Source organism: Athene noctua, chromosome 1 (genome assembly GCF_965140245.1).
Source record: "Athene noctua chromosome 1, bAthNoc1.hap1.1, whole genome shotgun sequence".
NCBI classification, from domain to species: Eukaryota; Metazoa; Chordata; class Aves; order Strigiformes; family Strigidae; genus Athene; species Athene noctua.
The window spans coordinates 198,425,095-198,437,156 of NC_134037.1; the positions used below are offsets into that span (position 1 = coordinate 198,425,095).

Sequence of the window (12,062 nt, forward strand, 5' to 3'; positions counted from 1 at the left end):
TGCGCGGGATTTTCGCGCCTTCCGACTCCCCGCCCTGCGGCGCTCGCGGCGAGCGCGCGGGAAGCATCGGCGCGAGATTGCTCTTCGGCCCCGGCCGCCGAGCACGTGGTCGCCGGCGCGCGCGCGCGCGGGCGGGAGCGAGCCGCCTCCCACACGGCGCTGTGAGGGGGCGGGAAAGCGCCGCGCTCCGCCGCGTCCTTATCGCTGCGGGACACGGGACACGGCCCGCGCCTCGGCCCCGCCGCCGCCGGGAGGGCTGCACCGCCTCCCTCAGCCTCCGGCGGGGCTGCCCGCGTCACGGCCGGGGAGGGAGCCCCGGCCACCCCTGCCGCTGAGCGAGTTTCTGGCGGCGCGGGTGGCGGCTGGGCAAGGGCGGTGCGGCTCGTTGCCGCAACATCCTGCTGGTGCTTCCTCATCGCGTTTTGTCCGGCCGTTACTTGAGCAAGTTCGCTTACAGTGATCGTGGCTAAAATTAAGATTTCGTAGGAGTGAAAGTTTTCCATGAGGCGACTGCTGCTCTCAACCTTGAACTAAGCCATACCTACACCCGGTAATTCAGCACTCGTGCTGACACCTCCAGGCTGTGAGCCCCTGCATGCCCCGTATGCCAGCTGTGCGCAGCAGCCACTGCAAGGGTACACGCTAGCTAGGGTTATGTGATGTAATAACATGAGATTGATGTAATTCTTGGCAAAAAACTTATAGCAGCCAGACAGGGGGCTATAAAGGCGTAGCCATAATGGTGAAAACTGCAGCACAGTCAAAAACCTTAAAAGGTGTGTTACCTGTAGGAGTGGATATAAGACTATTTGATGGGGGGCGGGGGGAGCTACAGGCACTGGTGCATGCAATACCAAGCCTGCGTGGTACAAGGTTGTTTCTAACATGATCAAGAGGGGAGCAGGAATTAAAAGGTCCATTCTTTTTCTAAAACCTTGCCACTGCCTGGTCATACCTGGAAAGGATGACTAGTTGGGAACAGAAGACATGACCAGCAGAGCCGCTACGTAGAAACAGCAGAACGGTCTAAGCCAGATGACAGAGAAGAGGCATTTCATCACCTGACAAGATTACTTTAATACCTTACTCAATTTATTTTTTGTGTGTGTTTCATAATAATGAGGATACACTATCAAGAAAATAAAGGTAGCTAAAGAACAGTCTTTGAAGTTTTTCATTCTCAGTAACACCCTGCTTGCTGCTCTGGGGTCCTACAGCTGCTCATACAGTGGCCTGCTCTGATAGTGACCATTATCATCCCCTTTCCTCATTCCTCTTGACTAAGCTTGATGGCAGTAGACAAAGAAAGAACATGATAATGAAAATATGTTTAGAACTGTTTGTAACTTTTCAGAAAGAGGCAAGAACTTCCACACAGAAAAACACATGAAACACCCCAAGCCAGCTGCAGAAAAAATGCTTTCTAAAAGACATCTCCTCTAGTTGATGGTGCTGCTCTCCAGCTCCAAGTGACATATGCTATGCCTGTGGGTTTAAACTGTCTGTACACCTCAAGTCCCTGCCCACACCCCCCTTCTTACATGAATACTTGTAGAAAAAAACTTCTGCTAGCCCAGCTACCAGGAGCTCCTGGAATACGCCCTCAACAGGGTGAAGAAGGGACTACAAAAAAAGCAAACATGCTTTTAAAAAGGTAGAATTAAACAACTGCACTAAGATAGAAAGCATTTCCTCTGCTGTTTTAAGTTCTACCTAAGAGACTAGTTGAATTCTGAAAAAGTCTTGGGTTGAAGAGAAACCTTCTACCTTCTCTAGTACAAAGCAAAGTTGGCAAACTTATGAATAAAAAAATTAGAAAATACTTCATTAGCAGCTGTCATTCGTAGGGACTAAGATAACTATACTAGCTTTCAGAACAGAGGAGCAGTGGCAAAGGTCAGAATATGAACCTCATGCCACTACCTGCTTTTGCAACCTACACAGCTGCCCAACAAACATCAGAAGTGATGCTTTCTTGACCCTAGTCAGTAAAGAAACAGTGACTGAAGACCACCTTTTTTAGTTACTCAGATTCTTCTATTTACACTTGTCACGTAATGTTGCTGCATTGCTCGTGCTTCCCAGTAAGCACACCTCTGCCTCGAGCTGCTTGCAAGACAACTGAACAAACACAAACAAGAGGGGGTGTCCTGGTTTGCTAGCATTTATTTTGACACATTACTAACTGCCCAACCATACCCACTCCCAGGTGTGTTTTTTCTTTCTTTAGGAAAGAGTTATTGACAACTAATTTGAAATATTTGTACCAGTGGAAAAGCCTTCAGCATTTCTCTAGTCTCGGAGCATGCCCTTCTCAGGCATTTTAAAGCTTCAGGACTTTGTGTTTGTAGCAGTGAAAGGCTATTCCAGTTCACAACTGTTTTCTGTGGCCTGCCTGCCCCTTTTAAGTGTGCTTGAAAAGGAGAAGGAGTCACAACTTTAAACAGCATCTGTGTGACAGACACAAGGAAACTGTTTCAAGAGGTCATCTAGTTTCTAGACAGAAACCTACAAGAGATGCCAGAGGACATGCACGTGAACATATTTTGACCTGCATCCTTCAGAAATGGAGGCCGTGACATTTTAAGAGAGGGACCTGTGCAAGGTCCTGGCTTAAATAAAGGGCTAATACCAGCTGACAAGCTTGCCAACATCAGGCCTTGTTGCGAGGTAGCATCTCCCAATTCTCAAATTTCTGCTCTGTTTTAGGAAATTAAAAAATACAGCTTGGTACTGTAGCCTTGAAAGTGTTGCCATTCACTGACCTCCATTTTTGTCCCCCAAGGCGGGATCAGCTGTCCCTAAGCCACTCTGGTCACACCATGTCCTGTTATGTTCAGACTCTGGCGATCAGGAGGTTTCCCTAGTCTTCTGTCCTTCCTGACAGTAAGTTCTTCCCACCCAGCAGTGCTCATCACTGCCAGAGGCAGCGGGAGACCCAAAGCAGCTCACCTCCTAGGCTACTCAGCAAGGCTGGTAGAGGGGTGCTTTCCTCTTCTGCCTTTTGTTTCCTTTAGAGTGGGGTGGGCCACACATCTCCCAGCCCTTGGGACACTTAGCTGCTCTTCCTTCTTGCTCCAGTAGTTTTGTTAGCTCCCTCGTTGTCAGATCATCCTAACAGCGGAGGTTTGGTACTCACTGCTCCTTACAAGCTATTGCCATTTCCCACAAAGATGTTAAACGCTGTCAGCATGGCTTGCCTCCCGTCACTCAGGGGTCCAGTTTCCTCCACCTCTGGCACTGCCCACACGCTGGAGCACTGCCAGGATCGTTTACAGAGCAGCGCTACAGATTCCTCCTCTAGACAAACCCCAGGAGTGCTTTTGTGGTTAGATTGTTCCTGGGTTCACTCCAACAGGCAGCAAGACCACGCTAAGGATTCTCACACCCTCCATCAAGCACATACAGTACTGTTCTGTCACACTAGGCACCCCCACAAGCCACTCTGCCCACAAAGCGGAGGATGCCCAACCGTAAAACAAGTCAAATACAAGGTATTGTGAGGCTGTTTTCTCCTCATCTTTAAGAATTATAGGAAATACTAATTCTCATAGCTTTAAAAAAGCTATTTAGCCCCATGGACCAGGCCCCCATGACAGCATTCCTTGAGCCATCCTAGACCCATGTCAGTCACAGTTGCAAGAACCTTCCTCACAGCTCCCACTAGGTACCTTCCTACTGAGGAATGGAAGCAGCTGCTCTATACATGATGTGCCATATGTAGGGTGGTTGTGGGTCCATATATACCAATCTGACCCTAGGGACAGGGAAATAACTTGCCAAGTATAAACACAGTCCACACTACTAGCTTCTAAACTGTTTTGGTTCCTTTACCCTCTGAAAGAACAATGACCAAAGGTAGCAATTAAGGAGTAACATGCAAGAACTCAGATTTTCAGAAAGCCACATGAAACAAGCAACAGTTACACCCACCCCTGAAACAAACCAAGCCAAAAAAACCCAACCCCAAACCAGGTACACTGAATGAGTTGCTTACTCAAACACAGAGCAGACCCTTCCCTTCCACTTCCTCAAGCTCAGCTTCACCACAGAAATAGCCTCTCATAATTTATGAAGCTTCTGCCCTGTATCAGCTCTTCTGTATTCTGTATAATGATGCTGATCATTAAATAAATGGATGAGATAGAACCACTGTCCAACAAGCTGAAACAAACATTTCCAGAAAAGATCACCTGTTTTTCAAGAAACCTTCAACAAAGAAGTAGATTTTCCTTTCAGGGTTTCCAGATGTCTGCTTTACTTTTAACTACTTGGCACAGAGAGAGAGTATTCCAGAGTACAAGCATAAGTTTCCCCAAAAGCTACAATTATATCTAAGTAGGCTAATTGTGAAATATTCTCCCTATTTTCCATACAGGCATGACTGATCATTCAGAAATAAGGTCTGTTGTTTCTATCCAAAGATTGTATCATGAGACTACCCCATTTTGACATGGAATTATGTATGGAGCCATCATTTGCATTTCAGCTAACATCTACAGTATCTCAATATACCTCCAGATTTCTGAGACAATCTCAAACAACAGATTGTAAACAAACTTATCGTATGTCCATTAAGATTAGTAATTTGAACTTACATCTAATATTCAGTCAGGCAATCCAAGTCTACATCAACAAAGAAGCACAGAACACTGATACTCAGATGAAGCTCCTATTTCTCTTTCACCAGTTCTCCTAAAGCCTAGCCAAGTCATGACTGAATCAAAAATTATTTGGGAAAAAAGTGACAGAGATGAGGCAACCAGTAAGGTATGTAGATACTTGCTTTCCCTTTTGGACATGGTACCAAAGGACTCTTCCACCCAACTCTTTTAAAAGGTAATCAGGAAAACATTTTCTCTTTTAAGAGACACAATCCATCAGTATTTTCTACTTTCCTAACTGGAATTTTCCAGAGAAGTACAACTAGCCACAGCGATTAATTTAGACAAAAGGTTTACTCATCACAGCTGTAATACTTTGTATAATAGTTTCAAGGGCTAACTAAGAGACATAATGGAAACCAGAGGTCTCTACCATAGTCTGTCATAGATATTTTTTTTTCCCCTGAAACATAGGTGGTAAACTACATGTGAAATAAACATCTTTCAAAACGAAAATGAGGCATTCAAGAGAGAAGCTTGTAATATTTCAAGGAGAAACTACGAGCTAGGTCAGCGGATAGAATAAGATTTCTCTCTCTAGCAGTTAAGAAACAAATTATTGTAGTGAGGTACCTGAAAAAAAGGTCCAAGCTAGTAGATTGTTAAATGGTACCATAGAGTTTTGAATACAAAATATTGAAATATACGAACAAGTCAGTTTCAAGTTTCTTTTATGTTACAGATTCATTTTATAAAACAAAACAAAACAAAACAAAACAAAAACAAAAACACAATCAACCACACTATTTACAGGGCAGCTTTCTCCTCTGTATTTGTCACTATTCCTCAATGACTTTTGAAACCATTCAAAGAGAGGTGGAATTGCCATACATTCCTGCAACCTTTATGAAGCATCAGTGCCTGGAGAAAAAACCCCGAATTCAGGGAACAAGAACAGAAATTTGATGAACCCTACCCTGTCCTAACAGTAGATATACACACACACTCCAGTCTAGTCCAAGACGCATTTTGACAAGCCCAGCACATCAGAGAAAACACAGGAGGAAACTGAGGCTATGGTGGTAGAGGAAAGAGATATAAAGCACACAAATCCATCCAAAGTTTTGTTCTGCTACTTGGAGGACAGATTTCATTTTAATTGGTAATTTAAATCTACGTAACATGCATTTTTTCTAACCATTTTTGGGTATCAAAGTTATTTAAGATGACAGTATAATACTGACCTAAACTGTTAATCTATCTTTAATAGTATTGTTTTTAGCAGATAAATCTGAAGATTATTTTTAAATTGTTTGTCAGAGTAGACTACTGTCTGTGAGTAAGCTTTCTCTATGACACTTCAAGAATGGGCTTTTACAAGGCTTATCCCACTACATGTAGCATTTTAAAGAACAAAACCACTTATATTTAAGGTCACATTCAAAACACTGTTTTTCAAAATATCATGGTATTTTAAAGAGACTAACAATTTATTCAGTGTAAATGCAACATATAAAGTTGGGGAGTTCCAAATACACATCCAGTCTGCCATTTCTAGTTTTGTGCAAATTAAGTTACTTAAAATAATATCAAATCTAGCATACTGTCAAATAACATCCAACCTCCAAAGTTGCAGAACCAATGTTTTTCACACCTGCTTGAAATTTGATTTCTCATTTTAATGAATTTATTTATTTAAAACAAAGAAAACAAACTGTAAACAATTACTCTAACAGCAGTTAGCAACAGGAATGGGTGACAACTGTCAGTCTTCAAATACAACTTACGCCCTTTTCTTACTGTCAGCTTTTAGTCAAAAATGCAAATAAATACAAGAACTAACACAAATAAAAGTTACCACTATAAGAAAATACATTATATACTGCAATTTGGAATAAAATATACAATATTGGCTGCATCATTTGGAATACGTATCTGACTGCTTAAAACAGTTTGATACTAAACAGTTAAACCTCTTCTTGGTGTAGAGGACTACACTTTTACTCGCTGTTAGAAATGTGTTTTGTGATTAATTTCATACTAGTGTATTAAACTCCTAAATGTGAAAATGACTCAAGTCATTTAGTGAAAGAAGATACCATAGGCACCATAATACATTTTTTTTCTTTTTAAACAAAATCTGGTGATGAACCAGCAGTAACAAAATAGGATGAAAATTAAAAGGCACATTCAGGCAAAAAATAATCAACACAATTTGCATGATGTCTGAATAATTAATTGGATCAGGAATAAATAATCTGGCAGATTCTAATCTGTCAGTGAGAAAGTAAATTTTGTAAAAGGTGTGCAATTCAAATTCCATTTTTAAATGTTGAATTTTGTTTTAAGGTCAGTATAAGGCTTATAACCAAGTGCATGTTAAGAGTGACTACTCAAAACCCCTTGTTTTCTGAGTGCATAGCAATACAATGAGCAATGAAGATATTCCTTGCAAGAAGATGTATTCTTGAATATGTGCAAATCTTAATCAAGTACTTGAGCGTCTTTCTGGTCTCGGAACACATTTCATAATCGCAGCTCTCCACAGGGCAGGGGCAAGTAGAAGGCTTAGAGTAGTCACACTCAGAATAAGAAGATAGACCTGAAAATTGCAAATAAAAACAATTACTTCTCTTAGTTACATGGTAAGCTAAGAAGTGACTAGAAGTTTGAGGAGATCAGACTCTCCTGGACAGTATTTTCAGGAGTTTTCACCTGTCTTCCTAACCAAATACGTATACTGCTACAAAAGCAAACAAGTGCATGCTCAAATCGTCTAATTATTTGTTTATCTCCTCTAAAGATACAATTACAAAAAAAACATTATGAGCTTATAGAAAAACAATTATTTACATGTATAATTAAAAGGTCAGTTCTGAAAGCTCAATGTTTGCTAAAAGGTCAAAGGCCAAAAACCACTTTATTTAAAATAAAACAAAAAGCAAACCATCCAAAACTATTCCGGTTTAATGATATAATGGCAAAGTACTATTCTATACAGTAAAAAAGCAAAGAAAAATTCCTTTAAATCATACTTCACATCTTGTGAAAAAAGATCTTAACTACATAGTCTGAATAAGTCTTATAAAACAGCAGAAGGAAGTAGTTTTGAGGTCCCAAACAGAAGAATGACTTTTGGGAATTTCAGAGATACACTAACCTATAGAGTAGGTAATCACGTGACAGCTGCCACAGAAAAAAATGAAAGCCTAAAGGCCTCGAAGCACAGTGGGTGGGCCCCTAAACTGGTTCTGTGATCACGTATGGATATCTTGAAACTCTACACAAACATACAGTATTTATAACTCCTAATTATATGCAGGAGTGAACATGAAAATGAATCACCTTTACCTATACAAGTGAACAGCATTGTGTAAGTTTTTCACACATGCTTTATTTGGAATTGGTTCCAGCATTATACAGCCCACTTGCTCACACAATGAAAAGCTCAGAGTGCCAGCTGAGTATTTTTTGTGAGCAGAGATACAGAGAAGAAAGCAGCTAGCACTAAGAAGTGGGGACAGTTGTATCTCTATAGCCATAATTTACTTAATTTCACAAAGCAGGCTTTTTATTGAAAAAAATAATGTTCTCACAGCTTCAACATAAAACTAAGGTTTTTTTCCTAGGGGATTTTTTTCATGATTACTGAAAAAGCTGGCAGTTTCTTCTGTAGAGGATTTAAAATGAACAAGCTTTGCTGGTAAAGATTACAAATTTGTTTGCTTGTCTAAATGTTAAGGCAACTTCCTCCTCACCATATCTGCTGTGTTGTTCTTATTTACTGATATTTTCTTATACAAATCGTATACTCTCAGTTACCTCTTTCTATAACTATAACAAGTTTTTAAAAGCAAAGGCTTCTCAGTGATTTGAATGCTATCTAAAACGCACAGCTCAGTTAATAAAGAAATTGTGAGAGCAGCTAAGGTAAAGCATTTATAACTAAGCTATTTAAAAGTAAAACCTGCTATTTAAAATATTAAAGTACAATATGAAACAAGCGAAAAAAGGAACTAAAAACACTGTCGGGAATATACATGTCTCCATTTGTATGGGTTGATTCTACTTGTTAATAGTTGATGCCACAAAATTGGAGTGTATTGGTAATTCAAACATACTGTAATACAAAATCCAGTAAGTTATTCAGGTGCAAAACCCAAAGTTAATAACTATAGAACAGCTTACCTCCCGAGATATGATCCCTGCTCTGCGTGCTCTACTTCCCAGAACAAAAGAGAATTCACTGACTTGTGCCAGTCCTGCTGAGACAATCCACTTGATATACTGGCTGGTCTTTGGAAGAATCAGAGAAAGGACAAGCACTGCCAAGACAAACTTTAAAAACGTTGTGGGGGGGTTTTTTGTGTGGTGGTGTGGGTTTGTTTTGGTTTTTTTAAATAGAAACAAAATAAATAAAATAATACAGTCTTTGTAAGATACATTGTATCAAATACAATAATTCTGGACATAAAATAAACTAGTGGACTCCTAAATGTGTCGTCTGTATTAATGTAACAAGAGACAAATATATACTACACAGTAAAAAATAGTATCTTGTTTACTAGAATAAAAACATTTGTTAACTTTGTCACAAATCCCAAGCTAGACAAATAGAAGTTTCTCCATGTGTAACTTTTAACATTAAATACAATCCTTTTGTTAATATCCTAAGAATGCTGTATCAAACTGTATTCTAATAAGTAGGATTACTTCAAATACAGATTTACAGTGAATATGTAATATTCTCTGTCATATCAGATATTCAGTTCTTGCACAGAATTTTCATTAGGGCATGCAGCACAAAGATTATTGAGACTATTAAAAGATAAAAAAGATAAAAAGATAAAAATACCTTCATTATGACCACAGACAATGTAAGGAATAGTAAAACTGTGAGTTCATATATTACAAATGTGGGGAAAACATGAAGTCCTAGGAGGAAAGAAAACAATATTTCAAATTTTAAGGCCAATATCTTACTATACTTTCCTGAGTTAATAATAGAGTTCATTGCAAGACTGTATTCTCAAAACCAGACAGACAAAAAGCCCTAACCACCCTAACAACCTAACTACCGACACTACCAACTTGATCACTAAAGCACTTCTCGCATTATCCCACCTTCAGAGGGGTTGAGCACAAACAATATTCCCAAACTTAGTTAAACTGTATATGGCATATATAATAATGATATAATTGTATATGCATGAGCACTTGCATTTATAAAATTCCACACCAGTCAACAATCCAGAATCTGAACTGAACACACCTCTAATGAAAACTATAAAAATACTACAGCAAAACAATTCCATTATTCTGCTGAGCGATTGCAACATACACTTTGCTAGCCATTTAACATTTTTGTATGACATGGTAATGGACTGCCACTGTGGGAGGAACATGATACTTGGTACTTGCAGACTATAGCTACAACAGAAAATGTAACTGTTTTGATCCCGTGACCCTCACTTGCAAACACTGAAAGACATCTGAACTGGAAAAGTCACTTCAACTGGAATCAGGTAAAGTCATAAAACCATAGGCATGGTCGGGTTTATAGTTATATAATTTATATAATTACAGAATTATTTAAAACCCCACTTCTATGATGTTGATTTTGGTTGGTTTTGGTTTTTTTTTCTTTTTTGCATTTTTTTTGTCATTTTAATTCTGTAATTATATGAAGCAAGATAACAGAAATCATAAAGAGTGCAGAAATTTAAAATTAAATCCTGCTAATATTAAACACAATAAAAATAAATATTTGTTGGAGAAGTCCTGGAGTCACTGAGGAAGAATCTTACTCAGAGCTGACTAAGTCCATTTTTTCCTCCTAGGGTATGAGGAACTTGTTCAGGCAAACATAACTGTGTATCCTTGGAAGCTCATTCCTTTTTCAAAAAAGCTCTCAAAAAAAGGAGCGAAAGTAGTGGTGGTGTTCCTGACAAATCCATACCAGTTGGCAGTTCTCCAACCCAATTACTTCTGGTGAAGGACAAGAGTTTAGGTTTCTAAAGCATGAGGCATGTAAATCGATGCTGTAACTTCTTATTTTAATACAAGACAACTCTTCACTAATTTTCCCTGCCCCATAGGGCTACAGAGCCAGAAAACCTGTAAAGAACTAAGAGTCATCTTCTCTTCCTGTGTGCACAAGAGAAGTTACAGTGACTTCACAATGGTTTTGTCCATAAGAACATTCCATTGTGGATGTAAACGTACTTCAAGTACATCAGAGATTTTTATACAAGTACTACCCAGTCAGCATGTACACGCCCCGTTTTAGTTCTTAATTTCCCTCCTACTACTGAAGCACAAATGCAAAAGACTATCAGAAGAAGAGGAGAGATAGCAGAATAAGAGAGACAACCACCAAACCAAAAGAAGAAATCCAAATGTGGAGGGACAAGCAGCTTCTCTTTTTTTACTGTGTATCACATACACATTCCTCATTCCCCTTTAGGCCAGTCTCAGAAATATACGTGAAAAGCAACTAGAGAAATACAGCCTGTAACAATGTCATGTTTGATAAGAGGGCCAACTCTGCCACATCTGAAATTGAAGATTTCAGGGGTAGGCTCTAAATATAGCCTAGTGCTGGTATCACTACTGGTGGAACTACCTTTTCAGTTCTGGAGAAGACAGGCAGTCTGAAGTCCATTTGAACTGCTGCCCCACATGGAAATTATTATATTCCAAAGAGCTGAGGCACAAACTACCACAGATTTCTATACCAATCGCATGGAGGTAAGCTGCTGCAAGGTGAAGCAAGCCTAAACCTGTTACATACACTATTCTGAGCAAACAAACATCCCAGCACACAGATAAGTTTTGGGGGAAACAGATCCCACTGTAGTGGGTTTCGTGGTCATTACAGACCTCTGTCCCAGCTCTAGATGAAAACTTAGGGTAAGGCCAGAAATCATATCAGGCTGCTATACAAGCACTGATATGAAGCCTTCAGGACAATACAAATGTCATTAACTTCATAGACAGAAGGTGCATGAATATGGGGCATTTATTTCAATGGTTTTAACCAGACTTTGTAACTAAGCTTGAGTCATTATGGACTTGTTCTCTAAAATGGAAGAAAGGCTTCAATCAAATAATTTAAGAACTTCATCACTATCATCGGGTAGCATGTGGCCTGTTGGCCTGTCACCAATAGCTAAGATATCACTTAGGTACACTTTTACAGAGCTAAGCATAAGCCACCAGACTTCAATTCTAAGCAGTGTTCTGGAACAGCTGGAATGGAGGCCTCTGGGTGAAGGTGTCCTTGCATCAACGTCAAGTCAAAAAGCACAGTTCACTCCTATAAGCTGGGATGTGTTCTTCTGTGGACAGCCACAGGCAAGATTTTGCACTTTATTTTCAGAAGTACTTCTTTCTTAACAAGTAAACTGCCTCTCCCTGCTGATTAGACAGATTCCACCAATCCACTGGATGGCCGCT

General features: G+C 39.7%; 1 protein-coding gene across 1 annotated transcript in view; it reads right to left on the reverse strand.

The window, feature by feature from the left end:
• Positions 1–5,318: 5,318 nt before the first annotated feature.
• The window catches only part of TMCO3 (transmembrane and coiled-coil domains 3), a 39,254-nt gene continuing 32,510 nt past the window's right edge, over positions 5,319–12,062 (reverse strand). Inside the window, exons 12-14 of the mRNA XM_074909803.1 lie at positions 9,460–9,539; positions 8,793–8,942; positions 5,319–7,206 (exon numbers count right to left, since the gene is read on the reverse strand). Of these exons, the coding sequence (XP_074765904.1) occupies positions 7,093–7,206; positions 8,793–8,942; positions 9,460–9,539 (344 nt within the window). The 3' untranslated portion in view covers positions 5,319–7,092. The remainder of the gene's footprint in view (positions 7,207–8,792; positions 8,943–9,459; positions 9,540–12,062) is intronic.